Source organism: Panthera pardus, unplaced genomic scaffold (genome assembly GCF_024362965.1).
Source record: "Panthera pardus isolate Hobbes unplaced genomic scaffold, ASM2436296v1 HiC_scaffold_1, whole genome shotgun sequence".
Classification (NCBI taxonomy): domain Eukaryota; kingdom Metazoa; phylum Chordata; class Mammalia; order Carnivora; family Felidae; genus Panthera; species Panthera pardus.
This window is the reverse complement of record NW_026526654.1, coordinates 20928695-20951482: the sequence shown is the minus strand read 5'-3', so window position 1 is coordinate 20951482 and position 22788 is coordinate 20928695. Positions and strand designations below refer to the sequence as shown.

Sequence of the window (22788 nt, the reverse complement as noted above, 5' to 3'; positions counted from 1 at the left end):
TGGGTCTCTTTCTTGAGTTTCCTTTCTGTCCCAGTGATTTATATGCATATCTTTACGCCAATACTGTCATATGTCATAGTACCATACTGTCTTGAGTAATTTTGCTTTATGTTAAGTTGAAATCACATAATGTCGGTCTTCCAGTGCTGTTCTTTTTCAAAACTTGTTTAGCTGTTTTTGGAATGTTTACTTTCCATATGCATTTTTAAATCAGCTTATAATTTCTTTAAAAAAAAAGAAATTAAGATTTCAAAAACAAATTAAGATTTTGTTTGAGATTTCACTGAAACTATAGATTAGTTGGGGAGAATTGCCATTGAGATTATTTGAAAATGTGCCCACAAATCCTTTCAGAATTCAAGAAATGGAGTTTAATTCCCCTCTCCTAGAGTGTGGCCTGTACTTAACAGTTCACTATGGCAGAAATGATGGTGTGTGACTCCAAAGAACAGGTCATAAAAGACACAGATGCTTCTGTCTTGCTCCCTCAGATTATTTGCTCTGGGGGAAGCCAGCTGCCATGTCCCAAGGACACTGAAGCAGCAATATGGACAGGTCCACATGGCAAAGAACTGTGGCCTCCTGCCAGCAATCAGCACTAACTTGCCAGTTGTGTTTTTGAGCTACCATGGAAGCTGATCCTTCATGTCCAGTCATCATATGAGCACAGGTAGTCTAACATCTTAACTACAGCCTTGTGAGAGATCTTGAACCACAGTCACCTAATGAATCTGCCCTCAGATTTCTGACCCATATATACTGTGTGTATAACGACTGCTTATTGTTTTTAAGCCACTAAGTTTTGGGCAATTTGTTATTCAGCAATAAATAACTAATATAAACATTTCAATAATATTGGGTCTTCCAATCCATGAATATGGTATATTTCTACATTTATTTAGCAAGCCTTTAAGTCCCCATTACAGTTTTTAAATTTTCAGTATATATAGGCCCTGCACTTCTTTTAGTAAATGTATTCCTAAGTATTTGTGGGTTTTGATACTATTTTAAATGGAGTTGTTTTTATAACTTCTTTTCTAATTATTTGTTGCTGGTATATAGAAATGCAATTGATTTCTATATATTGCTATTGTATCCTGCAGTTTTGCTAAATTTATTATTTCTGGTAGCTTTTCAATGGATTCCTTAGAGTTTTCTACATACATGATCATGTCATTAAGAAATACATTTTGTTTATATGTTTTACTTCTTCCTTTCCATTCTGTGCCTATTTTTTTTTTTCTTACTGCATTAGCTAAGACCTCTGATACAGTGTTAAATAAAAGTGGTGAATGGATATCCTTGTCTTGTTCTTGCCTTAGAAAGCATTGTGTTTTTCACCATTGAGTCTATATCTGTAAACGCATAATTCGTCCTACATCTTCACATTCGTTTTTAGTTTATTTAGGAAACAAGTTTCAATATAAGTCTCTTTTCTCTTTATTTTCTTAAATCAGTTTATGAAAGTGAATGTAATTTTAAAGGGGGATGATATCCTTGTTAAAAGGAGTATTGAAAGGGATTTATGTTAATATACCTGATAAAGCTTTTCCCATGTGCTGAAGACGCTCGTCTCCTGACATACTTTTTCCTTAGTAGCAGAACCTTCATCTCATTTGGGTCAATATTGCCTCCAACTAAATAAAATATCACATTTCCCAGTTTCCATTGCGTCTGGGTATCGCCATCACATTAAATCCTGGCATCCTGGCCAGTGAGCTGTAAACCCACATGTTGGTGGGACTTCTGGAAAGGCTCCTTAAAGTAGCGTTTGTCCTTCTGTCCTCCCTCATTTTCTTCCCTCTGCTGCCTGGAATGCAGTTAAGTTAGTTAGAGCTTTTATAACATGAAGGAGAATAAACTTCTGTATATAAGCATTGTTATTTGTGGTTTTCCAAAAGGAGAAGTTTAGAGCAGCCTCCTAAGACAGTTTATTTAGAAACAATCTGTGGGGCACCTGGGTGGCTCAGTCAGTTGAGCATCCAACTCTTGATTTTGGCTTGGGTCACGATCCCAGAGTTGTCGGATTGAGCCCTGCGTTGTGCTCCATGCTGAGGGTGGAGCCTGCTTGGGATTCTCTCTCTCCCTCTGTCCCTTTCCCCTCTTTCCTCAAAGCAAAGAACAGAAAAGAAAAGAAAAATTCTGTGATCAATCTAATTCCATCCCTTTTCCAGTTTAACTCCCCAAGAATCAGGATACCCAGTGCTTTAATCAGATACTTGAAAGTGATATTAGGGGCGCCTGGGTGGCTTGGTCGGTTAAGCGTCCGACTTCGACTTAGGTCATGATCTCACGGTCCGTGAGTTCGAGCCCCACGTCAGGCTCTGTGCTGACAGCTCAGAGCCTGGAGCCTGCTTCACATTCTGTGTCTCCCTCTCTCTCTGCCCCTCCCGTGTTCATGCTCTGTCTCTCTCTGTCTCAAAAATAAATAAACATTAAAAAAAAATTTTTTTAAGTGATATTAAAAGAGAGGAAAGCTACAAGAAGTTCATCTGAATCATTTTTGCACTTGACAAAGAGCAAGATTGCAAGACTCTTTCAATAAATGCGAAAGTCCCATGATTCAGTCTGTTATGAAAAGAATAATCATTTCATAATTAATCACAAATGGCAGAAATAACTTTAGGCAATTCTAATTTGCATACATATTCTTTGGGTTAAAAAAAAAGTAATTCCAAAGTTTCCTCCTTTGTTTCTTTTAATGAAGAAAGGGAATAGGTAGATGTAAGTTCTGTTAAGAGAAAAGATTTTCTTTGTTTTGCTCCCTGCTGTATCCCAGCATTTAGAACCAGCCTGGCACATTGTAAATGTTAAGTATGTGTTGAGAGAATAAATGCTGGATGAAAAACCTCAGTCAGTCTGGTTTCTTTAGGACCTGAGTGCATATGAAGTCCGTATGACAGGGTCCCTGTGCCAAGGGACGTTTGTTCCCTTGGTTCGTCCCTGTCTTGTGAATGCAGCGCTTTCTCCCCAGAAGAGCAGCTCCTGGTGTTTATCCTATTGTCCCATTAGAGGATAGGTTTCTGAATGTTGGGACCATGGCTCACAGGACCCCAAGGTGCAGTTTGCTGTGTAGGTTTCTGTTCAGCCACAGCTGCCTGCAGAAAGAGATCATTAAACACCTGGGTGGGTGTCCTTGCCCAGTCATGGTTTCTCACCTTTGTCGGCTGTGGTTTCATGCTAATATTGAGCAGGACCAGAGGACACTTGAGGTTTACTGTCTATGATCAAGAGGGTTTCACCTACTGTATGCCCGGCAAATTAAATTCTTTATTTGCCCGATGAGCATTATTTCATGGTTCCCTTTCTAAAAGGACTACTAACCTGAAAAATCAGCATAAGTGTAATTGATGCCCATGTTTACTAATGGCCTAAAAGAAAAGCATTGCCTGAGTTTTACATTCTCAGTTAGATTTATGAGGTAATAGCTTCTGTTAGCTTAGGGGGAGCTCCTAGCACTAATCCAGGGCTGTGGCCTGGCTCTTTGGTCTGTGCTTTCAACTGCACGTGGCCTAGAATGCTCTCCTGACCTCTGGGTTTCTTTTCCTGGGCCAGGATTCCTGATTCCTGTGGCTTGAATGCTCTGATTCTGGCTCTAGCTGGCCTTCCCAGGACCAAGCCACTTGTTCCATATCTGGTCATCCTGGACCTCAGTCCCGGCCTTCCCGAGACCAGTGCTACTGCTTTGTCCCTTGTCATTGGGCCTGTCAGCTTGATCTTGGGCTTCCCACTCTGAGGGCCTAACCGGAGCCCCTCTGTTAGTGTTTCCCCTGGCCTCTCGACATGCAAATTTGAGCATCTGGTCTATTTTTAAAGCCTCTTTGTCTTTTTTCCCCCCACAAACTGTGTGTTTCGAGAAAACTCTCATTCAGAAGTCCCAGTATGTGATAGGTTTATGCGATTATGAAAATTAAAGTTAAAAGTAATGTGTAAAGGGGCACCTGGGTGGCTCAGTTGGTGTCCAACTTCAGCTCAGGTCATGATCTCACAGTTCGTGGGTTCAAGCCCTACATCGGGCTCTGTGCTGTCAGCTCAGAGCCTGGAGCCTGCTTCAGATCCTCTGTCCCCCTCTCTCTCTGCCCCTCTCGTGCTTAAGTGCCCACACTCTCTCTCAAAATAAGTAAACATTAAAAAAAGTAATGTCTAAATGTGGTGTAATAATAATACACTCTGAAAGCTCATGGTAGTAATGAGGTATATAACTTAGAATTTAATGCAGGTGTTCTTAACTTCCCCATCTTGTCGTAGAAAAGGGTGGTGATTATCAAATATTAATAGGAAACTAAACTGCCTGAGCTCTTCATATTTTAATCCTTTATGAATAGCTAAAACATTTATGAATAGCATTTTATTTATTTGACAACTTGAGGTCATACTGGTGTACCAGAGGCATAGACAGGTGAATCTAAAATAACGTATTTATTTTTGTAGAGCCATTCTCTCAGCAAATACTTAAAGGATTCTTACTATGTGCCAGACACTGTTCTAGGTACAGTGGTCAAACGGATCAAAACCAACCACATTTCTTCCTCTTCCAGAGCACACATTCAAATAGGAAGCGAACCCTTCTGATGAAATTTAAGCAAATGAGCACAAAAGCCCTGTTTTATCCCTGCCAGAATTTACAGTAGTATACTTATTTATTAATAGGTTATAAATTATCCTAATTGTTCACAGGATGGTCTTACTAAAACTGAACACACAATTTTGGTGAGTGTTTCCATGATGGTGGGGGGCAGGCATAGACATGGGCAAGAGAGTGAAAATCTTTAGCTTTCGTCAGTTCCTTGAAAGAATCGATTACTCCCCTACTCTGCAAATTAAGAACCTCTGCTAAATTGTGATCTCTTTAAATAGAGGCAAAAGCTGTGGATTTTTATTATTTTACCTAATTTCTGTAAAAAACATGATTACATAAAGCAAAAATGACACCATATTGATAGTATGAAGTATATAGGTGTACTATATAAGACAAAAAAGTGGCATTGGATAGGGGTGATGTTAAGTGGGACTAAACTCTTGCAAGTTTCCTATATTTTACTTGAAGTAATTCAATATTAACTCTAAACACATTGTGGTAAGTTAAAGATAGATTCTGTAAGATCCCTATAGCAAACACAAGAAAAATATGCAGTGAGATATTGCTAAAAAAATAAATTAATTAATTAATTAAAATGAAGTACTAAAAACTATTGTTTTAACACAAAAGAAAAATAGGAAAGGAGAAACAACAAAAAACAGATGAGACAAATAGAAACCAAATAGCAAAATCCAACTATATATCAAAGTAAGTACATTAAGTATGAAGAGTTCAACACTCTAATCAAAAGGCAGAAATGGTCAGACTGGAATTAAAAGTCAGAAACTGCTATATACAACCTACAGAACACACTGTAAACACACACACACACAAAGGTTGAAAGTCAAATGATAAAGAAAGATATATCATGGAAACAGAAAGCTGAAATGCCACATTCATATCAGACAAAGTAGGTTGCTATAGGAGTATTACTAAAAACAAAAAGGGATACTTTGTTATGATAAGGGTCAATTATATGTGTGCCTAATAACAGTTTCCAAATACATACAAGACATTAAAAGGGAAATAAAGGGAGAAATAGACAAACTCACAATCATGGTTGAGGCTTTGAATCGAAAAAGCAAACATTTTAAATTTTTTATTTAATTCAAATCTCACAGTTCTAATTTGGTCAATTATTTTCCTATTTTGTTATGTTTATAACATCACATTGCTATCTTCAGCAAAATCAATGCAATACAGCCCCATTTTCTGTTTTCCTTCCTACCCAGATCTTTAGAAAAGGCATTTCTAATTCCTTGCCTCCAATCCATTATATGTTTTTGCCATAACACTTCCTATCTCTTTCCTTGTTAAAAAAAAATTATACACACACACACACACACACACACACACACACACGGATAGTGCTACCCCCACAACTCCCCTCTTCCCCATCCTGCTGTAGAAGAAGCCACTCTCCGTGGTTCTGTACTTACTATATGTGTCCATAAATTGCCTATACTATTATTTTAATTTTGAAATCATGGGGAAAGATGGCTACAATGTATGATACATTTAAAAAATATATTAAGGGGAGTCTGGGTGGCTCAGTCGGTTAAGCATCCGACTTTGGCTCAGGTCATGATCTCACGGTTCATGGTTCAAGCCTCACGTCAAGCGGTGTGCTGACAGCTCAGAGCCCAGAGCCTGCTTCCGGTTCTGTGTCTCACTTTCTCTCTGCCCCTCCCTTGCTCACACGCTTTCTCTTTTTCTCAAAAGTAAATAAATATTAAAATTAATTAATTAATTTAAAGAATAAATTAAATAAAAAATATATGAACACACATACACCCAATTTATTTTAACTGCTGTTTAGTGATCCCTTGGATGAATAAGCCGGTCTTTTACCATTCATCTCCTGGAGACACTTTGTTTCATTTCTTAACTGTTAAATACAGCACTGCAGTAGAGCATTCCCTGAGGCAAGCCTTCAGTTCAGCTCAGGTCTGGTCACAGCCACATTGCTCTCCAGAGAGCTTGAACCACCATTTTACTTGTCCTCAGGACTGTGAGGGTTGTCAGGTCTCCTCGTCCTCACCAAAACTTGATCCCAGATTTTTCCCATTTTTTTCCAAATTATTATAATAGTTAACATTGCATTTCCCTAAAAACAAGTGAGAATAAAATCTTTTCATGTGTTTGTTGCCCTTGTGAACTTCCTCTTCTGAAATTGCCTGTTCACCTGCTTTTTAAGTTTGGTTGATTGTCTTTTTCTGATAAATGTATAGAGACTCTTTATTTTGAATACTACCTTTGTTGATTGACTTCGAGGATTCTGAGTACTTTCCTTAGGCTCTTGTCCCTTCACTTCATTTATGGTGACTTTTTGGCACACTGTAGCTTTTGAATTGTAAACTAAAATGTTTTCTTTTATAGTTTGTGCTCTCTGATCCATATTTAAAAATCCTTCCCCATCCCAGTGTCAAAAAGATGTGCCTTCCATATTTTGTGCAGAGAGATTTAAAGTACGGTGAATTATCTGTTTCCTTAATGCATTGGGAGTTGATGCATGGTGTTGGAGAGAGGGGGTCTGTTTTGTCTTTATCCCCGTGTTGAGTTCAGCTGGTCTTTCCCTCCACTTACCCTTTCCTGCTGTGTACCACATGCCCTTACCATAAGGGACTCCAGAGTCTCCTTCTGTGCTCTTGTTCCTTAGGTAGATTGGGTAGCTCTACATAAAGACCATATTATTTTAGTTATTCCACCTTTAGATCAGATCTTAAAATCTGGTAAGCCTTATTATGTCTCTTTAAAATTACTTTGGCCATTCTGGATCCTTTCTTTTTTATTTTAAAATATGTTTTTATATGCCATATATATATATATATGGCATACTAAATGTGCCTAAACCATAAATGTCATGAAACCAACAAATCAGTGTAAAGTGAACACACCTGAGACCCATGCATGCTAGAGTCCTAGCAGCCTCTGAAGCCTCTTGGTGCCCCTCCCTCCTGTGACTCCTCTCCTAGGACATGTGGTCATCACCCTCATGCTCCCTTCCTGGTTTTCCCACTTTATTTATATATAGTTCAGATCAATCCATTTACAAAAGTGGAATCATATAATGTATACATTTTTTTGTCTGCATTGTTTCTCCCAACATTATGTTTTTAACACTTAACCTTTAAATATTCCAAATGCATTTTAGAGTTGTTATTTAAGTTCCAACAAAAAACCCTAGTAAGATTTTATTTTGGGGACACTTGGGTGGCTCAGTCAGTTAAGCGTCTGACTCTTGATTTCTGCTGAGGTCGTGATCTCACGGTTTGTGTGATTGAGCCCCACGTGGGGCATCATGTGCTAACAGCAAGGAGCCTGCTTGGGATGCTCTCTCTCCCTCTCTCTCTGCCCTTCCCTCCTCATGCTGCTCTTTCAGTGTCTCAAAATGAATAAATAAACTTAAAAAAAAAAGATTTTATTTCAAACTATATTGAATTTATATCTTAATTTGGTGAAAATTAGTATATTAACAATTTGGTAATTTCCTATTCATGGATATGATGCCTTTATTTATTACTAGGGGTTTTTTTTATGTGCCTTTTTATAGTTTTTTAGTTTTCTTTATAACAGTTTGCTGTTCTGCAGAGAGTTCATTGTTTCTCCTTTCTAGGCTGTCTATATTTTATCTCCAGTTATTTTTAAGGACTTCTTTCTTTGTTTCACTACAGTGAATCTAGATATCAATTTCCTTTTGTTGTCCTTCTTGAACATTTCCAATCTGAGATTTGTATTCTTTATTAATTCTGGAAAACTCTTTTAACTATTATCTCTTGAAGTAGAGTCCCCCTCTCCCTGCACCCGCTCTGTTGTCTTCTTCTGGGCCCTCTGCGAGGACCTGTCTCCTCTGTGTGGAATCTCATGGGTAGAACCCCAGGCCTCCCCTCTGGGCTTGCTCTGCCCACTTTAGAGTCTCTTTGATTCGTGCCCCACAGAGCTCTTACCTTCTCCCTGTGGAGGAGAGTAGGCACGAGCCACACTGAGGCGGGGGGGGGGGGGGGGGGGTAGGGGTGGCATGCACCATGCTGGGTGGGGGCAGGAGGCCAGACCGCTTCTCCCACAGAGTGAAGTAGTGCCCCATTTCACCCCCGCCTGCCTCTGATCCCTGAGCCTGTCTGAGCTCTGAGCCACCTTGCCAGCATTTGGATTTACCTTTTTTCCCTATATGCCAAGGTATTTTATAATTCCTCAATGTGTTTTCCATTTGGTTTAGTGTAGTTCAGGATTACAGATGCTTTCTAGTTTCACTGAACGTGGAATTTGTTTGTTTTCATTTTCTATGTTGTTCTGTACCGTTGTTGAGAAAAGTGACATGGAAATTATTTGAAACCAGAGCTCCTCTACCTTCACTCTTCCCTCTACTCCAGTCTGTCTTTGGCTCCTACCACTGCACCACAGCTGTTCCTAGAAGGTTATCAGACGCCTCCATTTTGCCAAGTCCAGCGGTCATTTTCCTCCCCGTCCTACTTGAACGTGGCGGAGCTGTGTGGTTCATCACCAGCTGTTCCCAGCCTAAAACACTGTTCTTTTTGCTTCAGTGATGCTGAGCCCTCCTGGTTTTCCTCCTGTCCCCTGAAAGCCCTTCTCAGATCACGTCACTCGCTTCTCCTACTCTGTCCATCCACAGAATGTTGCTGGGTTGAATCCTAAGTCCTCTTCGCCCTTTTGTTCGTCCCACACCCTTGCTGTTATCTCATCTAGTCCCATTGCTTTAACCGCTGTCAGTGCCTGTGACCTCTAAATCTTTAGCTGTGCTAAGTTTCCCCCCTAAGTTCCAGGTCTGTCTAACTGCCCGGTCGATATCACCACTAAGATTTCTAATAGACGTTCCCAGGCTCACTCCTGCATCACATTTGCTGTTTTCACTGCCTGAAGTGTTCTTCCTCCAGTTCTTCGAATCACTGGCATCCCATTATCCTGAAGATATTTGCTCAAATGTCACTTTCTCCAAAGCTTCCCTGACATCTGACCTAAAGATGGTCCCTTCTCCAAGCCACTTTATTTTGTCTCCTTCACAGAACGTATCTGGAATTATTGTTTGCTCATTTACTGTGTGTTCTCCATGTTGGCCACTGTTACCTCCTTGAGAGTACGATCTTGTGTACCTTGTCTTCTGCTGTCCCCTGAGTGCCTAGAACAGTGCCTGGTGTATACTAGATGCTCAACAAGTCTTGCCTACTTGATTTAAATTTTATTAAGAAAATATTAAAGTGTACTTTTCTCCTATTAGCATATTATCAGTTATGTTCTAATTTGGTGTGAATAATCTCTTACCCTAAGAATCAAATTCACAGAATATTTTTTTCACTAAAATTTTTTTAATATGTACTTATTTTTGACAGAGAGAAACAGAGCACGAGCAGGGGAGGGACAGAGAGAGAGGGAGACAGAATTTGAAGCAGGTTCCAGGCTCTGAGCTGTCAGCACAGAGCCCAACGTGGGGTTGAACTCACAAACTGTGAAATCATGACCTGAGCCGTAGTTGGACACTTCACCGACTGAGTTGTCCAGGAGCCCCTAAAGATTTTTTTTTTTTTTTTTTTTTTTTACAAAGGAATTGCCATACTCCCTTAACCTAGAAAACCAAGAGTCTTTAGACATCTATTACCATATGAATTACCTTAAAGATATGAGTTTTGTAGGCTTGGCTGTAAATAGAATTATTAATTACTAACTATTGGCGAGGATTTTAAAACCAGAAAAATCAGTACTTGAAAAATGTACTAGAACACTATGTAAATTTTAAATTGTCTTTATTTTCTGATAATTTTTTTAATTTTATTTTAAAGAACACGCAGAAGCTGGGGAGACGGATAGAGAGAAAGGAAGGGAGAGAGAGAGAGAGAGGAAAGAGAGAATCTTAAGCAGGCTCCATGCTCAGCACTGAGCTTCATGCGGGCACCCGATCCCATGACCCTAGGATCATGACCTGAGCCAAAATGAAGAGTTAGACGCTCAACCAACTGAACCACCAGCCGCCCCTATTTTCTGATCAATGTATTACATACATGGCTGGATTACACCCTTAAAGTTGTTTTCTGCCAGTGTCTCTCTTTGATGGCCATCTGCCAATAAGAGTAACCACAGTGCTAGTATAGTGTGAAAGTGTTTTGATAACCAGGTCTTATATAGCTTCTTTTTTTTAAAGAAAATATTGCTTTTTAAATATTTTACCAGTACTTTGAGTGTTACGTGGTTAGAATTTTGCTGTCTCTTCTAGCTTTAAAAAAACAAATTTGTTTACTGAATAAATTTTTGTTGATTTGTACTGCTTATCATTCAGCAACTTGGTAGGATTTTGGTTATCACCTGACACTGCTAAAATGATGAAAAATACGATCTGAAATACCTTGTGGTTATTGATTTCTGTGTTAAATATGTTCTTTAACATTGTTACAGTGAAACAACCCAGCTGGACTTTCCTCTTTCAGATATCAGGCATCTGCTACAACAGCAAAATGTTTCAAGTTCACCGGGTTCTCTACGTTCCCAGCTGGATGGCAAAGTTCTTTTCCCGGACACTTGAGCCCATCTTCTCATCTTCAGAACCCACGGCCGAAGCCAGAGTCGGAATGGGGGCCACAGTGGACATCCAAAGACAGCAGACGATGGAGTTGCTGGACCGGCAGCTGATGCTGTCTCAGTTTGCCCAAGTGAGAAGACAGAGGCAGCAGGTGAGCGACAAGATAGGGATCCGCAGAAGCTCTCAGAGGCCTGGGTATGCTTGCCTCTATGGCTGTGTGTGCAGGAGAGAGGATATTTCAGTCCTGCAGGTCAAAGTGTGGATAATTTGACGTTTTCCCAGGTGGGATGTAGGTCTCTGATAGTGGCTATTCTCGGGGTTTTTTAAAGGTAAAAAAATAAATGGCAGCTGAAAGACTGGTCAAACTGGACATTCTTGTTCCACTTCTATTAGATAAACGTTATTTCTTAGAGAAACACCAACCTAGTTAACAAGACGTGATATTTATCTGTTCTTATGATCTTGTAAAAGCCACAATGTCTTCCTGTTAAAGTGCTTATTATCATGTGCTCTGGGGTGAAGAGCACATTTAAAACTTCTTGATTTTCCTTGGTTGAAATGGAGAGAAGACGGAGGTAAGAAAATTTCAGGGGAACAACCAGTGAATCAAATAAATGCTGTTTTTGTAGGCTTGGTATCAATCATCAGGGAATATTGAGCATTTATCTACAAACACTGCTGTATTCAAACACTCTCTTAGCACACTTGTCTTCCAAGGGTTACTATCTATCAGCCAAAACCTCATACCTGATCTTTCTTCGCCATTCTGTGAGCCAGCGCAGTGAGTGGGCTCTTCATTTCTTGTCTCCATCTTTACCATCTGGGGTATGAGAGAGGATACTGTTCTCTCCTGCCATCTCTCTAGCTCCTGCCTTCCCTGGGTGTGAGAATTAGGTCTGCAGGCCTCACACTGGTCTGGAGAAGTGAGATCGAGTGTGGCATCTGGTGTCCCATTGGAGATGTCAGTCCCAAAGTCTGTATCTGGGGTAGAAGAAGGGGCCCCTTATTAACAGGCTGAGTCCACTGGTGAAAGAGGGAAGCACAGGTTGTTCCCCAGAGATGTATTTGAACTTGAGATGACTCTGAAGCATACAACAAAGATACCTGCGATGTATCTGTGTGCTAAATGCGGAGAACAGACCTCCCTCTTAGAGAGGTCAGAGCTGGAGGTATAGATCTGGAGTCAGCTCTGTAGGGTCGAGTGATGAAAGCAAGGTGCTAGATGAGTTCTTTAAGAGAATTACGTCCACGATGAACATAGGCTATAGACGAAGCTTTGTATGTAGCAAGAGGAGGAGCTGGATCCTTCAAGGAAACAGAAGGAAGAATGAAAAGTATGGGAACTAAGAATAATCAGTGTCCCAAAAATGAAGTCATTGTGAGTATAAATATGTTCCAGGCAGAACGGGCAGAGCTGTGAGGGAGAGAAAGACATAGGGTACCATTCTGAGGGTACGATTCTGAGGTTTCTGGCTTAGGTGATGGGATATAATAGATTGATGACAGCACCATTTCACCAACATCTGAAGAGCAGATTTGGGGGAAATAGATTGACTGAGGTGCCTTCAGTATGCCTGGACTCCCTGTCAGGTAGCTGTGGACCTTGTACTCATGAGCAAGCCGGGGAAGTTACATTGCTCAGCTGGGCGTCCCCAGGCACATTTTTGTGCATGAAGTTTCTCAGACAACATTGTCAGGATCGGCATCTTTTGGGGGAGGGGTGGCGAAGGACACAGGGTGGCTGAACAGCAGTTATGAAGAGGGTCTGAGCCAGCCTTACAGAGAGCTGTGGAACAGAGAGAACCCCAGATCCGGCCCAGGAGCTGAACCATGGAACCTCCACCGGTCAGTCACTGGGTACAGATTGCAGGTCTCGGGCCAACTGGCTGTCAGATGCACACCATCCACAGAGGGGGCATCCCTGGAGAGGTGTCAGCTGCCGGCACCCCCACAGCAGCAGGAAGGTGGAGCCTTCAGTCCTGGGGGAGGTGCGGCTCGGGGGGGGGGGGCGGGGGGGGACCAAAGTATCCACCCCCTGTGCCGTTTGCATCCTCCTGGTTCACGTAATAAGTTCTCGGAGCGGCTCTTCCCAGATTCCAGCGATGCTCTTTTCCCAGGAGAAACCTTCAAGAGGAGTGTTAGCAGGACATACTTCACCCCCTTCTGCTGCAGCTGGTCTCCAGGCCACACTGGTCATCGTCTCCCTCCACTACTTCCCATTCCACTCTCAGCTGAAAGGCACACTTGGTGAAGTGACATGGAGCCTCATCCCTGTGGGGTCTGAGTCCCTGTCACCATGCCTTTCTCGGGCTGTGTCTGCTGCCCTTGTCTATCTATTTACTGTAAACCTCGGGGCAAGGGAGTACCAAGTGATGTCCTAGTGCAGCACCTGGTGCTGCACATAGTTTTCCCTCCTACTTTTTGTCCCCCTGTCTGCCTTTTCCTGAGGATTAGGGCTAATTAATCCTGCCATGGTGGTGATCTATTTCCTTGCCTGCTGGTCTTTTGGCACACAAGCCCAGAATGACTGGGCCACAGCTGTAACTCCAGATGTAATGGCCTCTTACTGTGTCCCTGGTGGAAGCATTCCATTCCTGGGCGGCACATTCTCTAAACCCACTGAGTCTAGAGTTTCAGGGGCAGGAAGCCGGATTCCCAAGTGGGTCACTGGGTAAGAGGGTAATCAGGGTCCCATCCCCTCCTGTCTCTTATTTCCAAGATCCAACTGTTGGGGATGCAGCCCCGGATAGCGGTTGTTGATTTAGGGTCTGCACTGTATGCGGGGGCCAAGAGTGCTGTCCTTGTGGGGCATCCTCTCCAAACTGGCATTTCACTTACACCTTCAACTGGCTGTCTCATTGATCTGGCAAGGTGGCAGCTCCCAGGTCATATGATACGTGAGGGTCACTACATCCCGTGGTCTTTTTGCTGCTGTGCATACTTTGTTGTAAGTGGCCTTGTGGTCTGATGTGATGTTAGTTGGAACCCTGGTCAGTAGATGAAACTTCTGTAAACCCCACAGTTAGTGATGGTGGTTGACAGAAAAGGCAGACAGACCTATAACCTGAATATGTGTCGATTTCAGTTAAGATTTGCTGCCTTTGGGGCGCCTGGGTGGCTCAGTCGGTTAAGCGGCCGACTTCGGCTCAGGTCATGATCTCGCGGTCTGTGAGTTCGAGCCCCGCGTCAGGCTCTGTGCTGACAGCTCAGAGCCTGGAGCCTGTTTCGGATTCTGTGTCTCCCTCTCTCTGACCCTCCCCTGTTCATGCTCTGTCTCTCCCTGTCTCAAAAATAAATAAAACGTTAAAAAAAAATTAAAAAAAAAAAAAAAGATTTGCTGCCTTTATTATAGTTGCTCAGGCTGCCATAACCGAGTACCACAGACTAAGTGGTTTAAACAACAGAAAATTTTTTTTCTTATTGTTCTGGAAACTAGAAGTCCAAGGACAGGGTGCTGGAAGTTTGGTATTTGGAGAGGATTCTCCCTGGCTTGCAGATGGCAACCTTCCTATTCTGTCCTCATGTGGCCTTGCCCCAGAGTATGCGTGCTCCTGGCATCTCTTCTTATGAGGACATGAGTCCTGTTGGATCAGGGTCCCACCCTTAGGACCTCATTTAACCTTAATTACCTCTGTAAAAGCCCTGTCTCCAAATACAGTCACATGGGGGGTTAGGAACTTCAACTATGAATTTGGGGGTGGGCACATTCCAGAGAGAAGGGCCCGGTGCAGTCAGTCTCGCACCGACTTGCTTCTTCTCGAGGGATGGTGTATGAGGGCTCAGTGTTGGTGTCTGTTGCCGTCAGTAGCTGGTTCACCCTTGAAGCGAGACAGGGCCTCTATCTCTGCCCTCATGGCCTCTGTGTCCACGTGCCAACCCTGGGGTGGCTGGTGATAGAGGCTGGCTCATGTCTGTTGGCTGAGTCACTCTGTCCCCCTCTTCTGTGGTGGAGGTTTCTGATAGATAAGACTTCAGCATTATTTTGGAATGTTTGTTTCAGTGTATTCATTTTTATTTCTTTTGCCTTGTTCTGTCATATTTCCTCTCACTGCCTGGCAGTGGCTTAGTTCTCTCTGTCACCCACCCCCTGTGGGCCTCACTTGGCTCTGGGGTTAGAGTCGGTCGGTCATTACTGGAAACTCTGAGCAAGACTGGTGGGTACTCTGTGGGCACAAGCGAAGTGAAAAACATGTCCTTTCCCTTAACGAATTTGTGATCAACTTCAGGGAGCTTGGGCAGACAGACTGAATGAGATAAAACCCGGGAACAACGGTACACTGGCCTGAGTTCCCGGAGCGGTAAGGTGTCTGAGAAGTGCCGTCAGTGCAGCCTGAGACTGTGTGGGTTCAGGGCCTGGAAGGATCGGCAGGACTGGGTGGGCTGACACGAGGCAGATTATCCCCTGAGCAGAGGACCAGCATGCACATGATAGAGGCCCCTTGACTGAGGCGTGGAGGGCACATAGTGAGAAATGGGAAGTCATGCTGCCACCTGTAATGGAGGGAGGGCTGTTTACACCTGACAGCAGATTTGGGTTTTGACATAGGAGGCTATGAAAAGCAGTTTAGCTGGTAGTAAAGGTAGACAGTGTTCTAGAAAAATCCATCTTCTTGCAGTGCATATGGTGGAAGGGAGAAAGGGGAGAGCAGGGAGGAGGAGACAGATAGGAGGCCATCTTGAAATTCAGCTCTGTGAGCGCCACGGCCAGGATGAGGGTAGTCTCCTCATTGAGCTCCTCTGACTCCCTCTTGTTGCCTGAGGCTCAGTCATCCCAGTAGGGGACCCCCAGTCCCTCCAGTCCACCCCAGTAAGCTCCAGCTCAGATCTAGATTAGGACCAGACTCTTCTCTCCTGGGCTCCACACCTAAACCTCCCACCGCCTACTGGGCATCTCCACTCACATGCTCCACAGGCACCTGATGCCTTCCATTTCTTTGCTGAACTGGCTTCTCCTCCTCACTCCTTCCCCTCACAGAGAGCACCATCACCTGCCCAAAGACCTGAGCCAGGACATCTGGCTTCACCCGAGAGAAGGAAAGCTGTCACTCCCTCTCTGCATCCCACCTGGAGTCTTGCCACGATCACCTCCCTGTCCCCATCCAGCCCCCGCCCCACTCGTTCCCCAGAGTGATCTCTTTGACGCCACCAATCTGACCGTTTTGCTCCACCCAACTCCTTCTGAAGCCCTTTATGGCTTTTAAGGTCATTAACACTCATTATCCAGAGTCCTTCCATGGCCTCCCCCGGCCCCACACGCAGCCTTAGGGTAACCTTGCTCAGCTGCTTGCAGTGTGTCAGAGCCCCGCTGTTTCTCACTGCCTGCCTTCACTTCTGCCCCTCGCTCTGCCTACAACAGACATCCCCACGCCAGCTTCCCCACCCCAGCACACACACAAGGTCTGCCTGCCTAACTCCTTTTACCCCCGTGTCCCTTGCAGATATCACCTTCTCTGGGAAACCTGTTGAGCCTCCCCTGTCGGCTCTGATTATCCTCTCTCTGTTCCTACAGCCTCTGGGTGTCTCTTTCATGGCACTCAACCTCACTCTTGGGTGACTTCCCTGTCTCTATCAGTAGTGTGTCTCGGGTGGGTGGAGACTTTTTCTTTGTATCTCCAGTATGTGAATAATGCTTGGCACATGTTGGGAACTCACATATTTAGGGAATTAATGACTAAATATGTGTATAATCAGTATTTACAGAATTAATGTACTGAGGCCAGCTGAATACAGGTGAATTAATCAGGGTTGGAAAGTATACAAATAACCTCTAAGAGGACAAGTGTGAAGCAAACCATTAAAGACACCCTGACACAGGGTGTCTGGGTGGCTCAGTCGGTTAAGCATCCAACTCTTGATTTTGGCTCAGGTCCTGGTCTCGTGTTTCGTTAGTTTGAGCCCTGGATGGGGCTCTGCTGACAGCTCAGAGCCTGCCTGGGATTCTCTCTCCCTGTCCCTCCACCCCTCCTAGGCTCGTGTGTGTGCTCTCTCTCTCAAAAAATAAAATAAACTTTAAACACATAAATAAATAAAAATGTGACTCACTTACTAAAAAAAAAAAGATATCCTGAGATCCACGTGCCCAGAGCACAGAGAGGAGAGGAAGAAGGAAAGCATTTCCAGGGAGGTGAGGAGAAAACCAGAGAGAAGACAGTGTTTGAGGGGTCATGGGAGAGTGGGTGTTCAGATTCAGGTGCCACCCACCCCCACCCCTGCAAATTAAAAGCCAAGCAGAGGGGCATCTGGGTGGCTCAGTCAGTTGAGCATCCAACTTCAGCTCAGGCATGATCTCACGGTCTGTGGGTTCAAGCCCCACATCAGGCTCTGTGCTGACAGCTCAGAGCCTGGAGCCTGCTTCAGATTCTGTGTCTTCCTCTCTCTCTGTGTCCCTCCCCCACTCGTGCTCTCTTTCTCCCAAAAATAAACTTTTTTTTTAAATTTTTTTAAAAATCCAAGCAGAGATAGGAGAAAAAGACCACAAGACTCAGAAAGAATTGGTTCACTTTTGAAAGGAGTGTCCTTGGGAATGCAGCACAGAGCAGCCACCTGTGGATTGGAGAAACAGCATCCCTTCCGTCTGATCCACTGGCCTAATTCCGGGACACGGCTGTGGTCATCACAGCTCCATTCACCCAAGTTTACACCACTGAAAACGCTTTTAGAATGCTCCGTAGCGTCTACAGATTGCACGGCTCTAAAGGACAACGAACAGTGGGGAGACTGTAGACCTTGCTTCATCTAAAGATTGAGACCCGAGCACTCAGGGGGTCAGTGTGTAGTGTCCTTACGTCCTTACGATGTGATCTTTCTGGACCCTGCCATGGTGGTTACTGCCAAAAAGCCCCTGGATGATGGTCTCGAGGACTTGTAGCTGTGATTGCTGAGTTCACCACATGGTAAGGCCCCAGTCCTTCCTTGTGGTTCTCCTTGCCCCCCACACCATAGCCTTCCCACTTCTGCGTGCGTCCGTGTGGGCCAGGGTGTTAGGTCCGCCGTGACTCCACTCTCAGATTCTCTCCTCTCCCCCTGCGCCACAGAGGCGCTGGCCGTGTGGCTGGTGACAGCTCCTAGTCATTTTGGTACCTGCAGCTGCAGATCATTTTTCCATTCGGGGCCATCACATAACTTTTCACAAGTCTGTCTTTTATTCATTCATCCAATAGTAGGGTGAATTCTTGAAGGCCAAGAGCTGTGTGTTTTACGTATTTTTGTCTCTCTTGGTCCTACTGGAGCGTGTAGCCCCGAGGGACTAAAGGACACTCCTCTGACCCTTAAGAGGTCTGCAGCTCCACCAGGAGAGGGTAGATGACTCAGTCCCAGGTGCTGAGCTACTGCTGGAGTTTGTATGCAGCAAACCGAGAGTCCTGACCTCCCTGTGTGACTGAGGGAATCTTGAAGACGCCCACTTTCAGGTAGGCGTTTCAGGCCCAGGGAACCTTGTGAGAAATCAGAGGGGCTCAAAACAGCTGGGGGAGCAAAAAGCAATTGCATTTGCCTGAGCACAGGTTTCCCTAAGAGGCAGTGAAAGGTGAGGTTGGGGAGAACGCAGAGGCCGGGAGAGAGGGGGTCTTGGGCCACACGAAAAGTTATTTTTCCTTTTGTTCTAGAAGTAATGAGTCCGTGAAGCCTTTTAAGCAGGAGAGCAGGTTAGGGGTTTTTTTGTTTTGTTTTTGTTTTTGTTTTTAATGTTTATGTTTGAGAGAGAGAGAGAGAGAGTGCGAGTAGGGCAGGGGCAGAGAGAGGAAGACATGGAATCCGAAGCAGGCTCCAGGCTCCAAGCTGTCGGCACAGAGCCCGACTCGGGACTCCAACTCACAAACCGCGAGACCATGACCCGAGCCAAAGTCGGACGCTCAACTGACCCACCCAGGCGCCCCTAGGTTTGTTTTTAAGGAGGATTATTTGGGCCAAAATCTGAGCGATCAGTGGAAAAGGTCATGCTGGAGGAAGAAGACCAGCGGGGAGGTGATGAGGACTCTGTGTTTTCAGGGTATTCATGGTGGCAAAACAGAGCAGCCTCACTGAATGCTAGTGAATGGCCACAGTCAAGCTTTACAGGGCCTCTGTGTGTTCACACCTCCAGGGAAGTCACTGAAATCCCTACAGTCATGAGCATCTGAACAGGGTTGCTGCACGTGTCCCCATGGCTTTTGGGCTTATCGTTCCCTCTCTGCAGTCATGAGAGAAGAAACCCATGTGCTCACAATAGAAAATCCTCGGAATGTAAATGAAGCAGCAAGGAATTTGCAGTTAAGGGATCAGCCCTGGGTGACAGGAAGCTCTGTACACTATCTACCTAATAGCGTTGTCATGAGAATAAAGTAATTTCTACAAAATTACTTCATGTACCAGAAAGATCTATCAGATATTAGTTGTTATGATCTTATTCATTGGACCTCTGCTTTCTGGCTCTCAGGAAGTTTGGAGAGAGAGTTCTGATTCAGCAGCTAAGCTGGTAGTTCCAACTCTTAAAAACTTGGAACCTTTAGAACAAGAGTCAGTAGGCCATGGCCCCTGGGCCAAACCCAACGCTAAGAATGGTTTTTGCATTTTCACTGGTTCTGTAAGTACCTGCATAGTGTCTTCAGTTTTGCCTCTGGGTCTTCAAAGCCTAAAACATTTACTGTCTGACCTGTCATTAAAAGCAAACAAACAAACAGACAAAAAACTTTGCCAGCCCACTGCTCTAGAAGATTACGTAGCCAATAGCTTTCAAAGCAAAGTTTTACCAAGAAGTCTTCATTCTGTCTGGATCTTGATCGTCTGTTATTTGTGTGACCACCATTTTCTCTCTTGGCTGATGATGATAATGCCATTATATGCCACAATGTAAACTTGGTGATTGAACTTTCCAGAAGGTACCTCTGTAAAATCTCCATTTCCCTTAGAAGCAGAGTTAAGGTGAGGCCCGCTATGAATGCATCATGCTTGGTAGAAGCCAAGTGGGAGTTTTGTCAGCAACACAATGGAGTCAGTCAGTTGGCACTAATTTCTTCATTAGCTCTTCACTTCTTTTGGCTTCCAGTGTTTCCTGGATGGTTAGCACCTCTGTTTTCAGTAACAAGCAGTCTGTTTGACCTGCAAGGAGAGAAGATGTTGGTGCCTACAGCAGCTCCCCATTATTCACTCATGCGTTTCAGTTATTTTCGTGGTGTTCAGTTAAACTGAACTAGATACATTCTCTCACCCTTGCTTAGTTACCTTTTGTGGCTGTGAAGATTGTTTCTCTCGTTATCCACCCCAGCGACAGTTGTTAGGCAACATCTAACATGTGCGTTATTATGACTCATATCTGCCTTGTAAATCATGGTAGTTTCTATCATTAATCAAGTATTTTTAATTTAGTAAAATATATTTAGTTTATTAAAAGTGCCCTCAAGTTCTCAATGTGTTTTTTAAGTTTTAATAGCTTCATGGAGGTCAACTTCACATACATTATGATTCATCTACTTAAAGTATACAATTCAGTGATTTTTAGTATATGCACAGAGTTGTACAACCATCACCACATTCAAGTTGAGACCATTTTTTTTACCCCAAAAAGAAATTGCCCAGTAGAAGTCACTTGCCAATCTTCCCATATCCCTAGGCCTAGGCATATTTGGTAGTCTGTTCTCTATAGATTTGCCTATTCTGGGAGTGCCTGACTTGGTCAGTCAGTAGAACATGAGACTCTTGATCTCAGGGTCATGAGTTCAAGCCCCATGTTGGGGGCAGAGTTTACTTAATAAAAAAAAAAAAATTGCCTATTCTGGACGGTTCATACACTATCTGGTGCTTTGTGACCAGCTCATCCATATTGCAGTATGCATGCTTGATGTATTTAAATAGCAGGACCCATCTAGTAGACCTTTATGCTGGCAGGTGCCATCCCATCGAATGAGTTTCTGTCATCGCCCCTTCATCTGGCTGGGTCTCTAAGCTTCTTACTCATCTCTTGGCCCCACCAGCACTACAGTTTCCATTAACACTTACTTTCCACAAAATATATTTAGTAGTCCAGCCAGGCTCTGGGGAGTGTCACAGTGACCAAGACAGCATGATCCTTCCTCTCCCTGAGCTGAGAGTAGAACAAAGACAATTATAATAAAATGTCATGAGCACTCTTATAGGAGAAGCACCTAGCCTCACCTGTGGGGGTTAAATAGTTTCTGGAGGAGGAACATTCTGCATGGAGCCCTGAAAACTATATACCTGTACCTTCACATGTGTGTGAGAATGTGTATGTGTGTGTGTGTGTGTGTGTGTGTGTGTGTGTGTGTGTATGCAGCTGAGGGGTCCACCTTGAATCCAGAGGGAGCAAGTTCTCAGCCTAGATGAACCCAGGCCACTTTAAAGACAGCATGTGGCATACTTCTCAGCACTTTTCCTTTTTAGCTTTGCTCTTTCACTTTTTGGTGCAATTTGATTTAAAAACCATTCTTGTAAGGTTGCTGTGCTGCCTTGTCAACCAAGCAATCTAATCAGTTAGAGCTAGTTCTTTTATGACTTTTTTCTTTTATGAGTATGAAGTGTACAGCATCAGGTGTAGGATAAGTTACTAGGGCTTAGCTGATAAAAATCTGCAAATTAAATGAAAATTAGGTGCAAGAACTCTATTTTCAAGTGAAATTAAAGCTAAGCTGTTGATGTCAATCTGTACCTCCTTGCAGAAACTGCTGTCACGGTTTTGGTGTTCTTCTAGCTGATCACACTGACCGTTTTGACAAAATTCAGAAGAGAAAGATAGGATCAAGCCAAATTCTAATCCCTTTCCAAGACTGACTCATTAAGTGACCTCGAGAAAATCATTTCTATTTTCCATTCTGCCTTGTGTCTTCATGAGAAAGAAGAATGTGGGACAGTCTCATGATGACATACTCAGTATTTTGGAGAGACAGAAGGTATCAGCAATCCTAGTCTTTTTTATAACTTTTTTCTTTTATCTCTTATCAATCACTTTTTCAGACCACAAATGAATTTAGAGATGAACCCTGAAGCAGACATAATGTTAAGCAGGGGCATATTAGAAAAATCATCCTCCTAATCATTTGACAAATTTTTCCTCCCCCAAGAAAGCCATCCCCTTGGGTTTTTGAAACCAGAAAATGATTCTAGTCAGGAAGGATCCTTGGGGTACCCAGAAGTTTCTCAGGAAAAATCCTTCTGATCATCTTGAAAGGGCTTGAATTTCATGGAACCCACTCCAGGTTCAGACCCAGCAGCCTGATTCTGCGGGTGACAGATGTGGTTTTGTGAATAAAGTAGCAGGAGGCCAGGAATTTCCAGAGTGGTGAGTAATGACTCTCATCTGAGATCATAACATAGATGAGTGATACCGAGATTTTTTTAAATCGTACTTTTTAAAATGATAGAGATTTATGCACGCATTTATGGAGGCTGGATTCCCAGGGTGGAAGGACGCTGGGCAACAGGCATAGTTGGTGGCTCAAAGCGTGGGCTCTGGGCTGGGAGCGATTCTCTGCATGGGCTTTCCTCACTCGGAGACTGTCCACGCTGCAGTTCTGGTAGGTGTGGTTGCTTAAGGAGCTCACAGTTCATTCCAGGTCCTTGATCAGTACGGTGACACTCGAGAGTAGTACAGGAGAGTATAAAATGGAGGCTCTGGACCAGTGTCTGTCTGCCCAGGAATCCCTCCTGCAGCAGCTCTGGCAGGTGGCCAATGGGCTCACTTTGAGTGAGAACT

General features: G+C 43.7%; 1 protein-coding gene across 7 annotated transcripts in view; it reads left to right on the top strand.

Moving 5' to 3' along the window:
• Window positions 1-22788, top strand: part of UBAC2 (UBA domain containing 2) — a 191847-nt gene that overhangs the window by 136111 nt on the left and 32948 nt on the right. For all 7 annotated transcript variants that reach the window (XM_019444003.2, XM_019444000.2, XM_053892494.1 and 4 more), the window contains exon 7: window positions 11014-11256. In XM_019444003.2, coding sequence (XP_019299548.2) covers window positions 11014-11256 — 243 coding nt within the window. The remainder of the gene's footprint in view (window positions 1-11013; window positions 11257-22788) is intronic.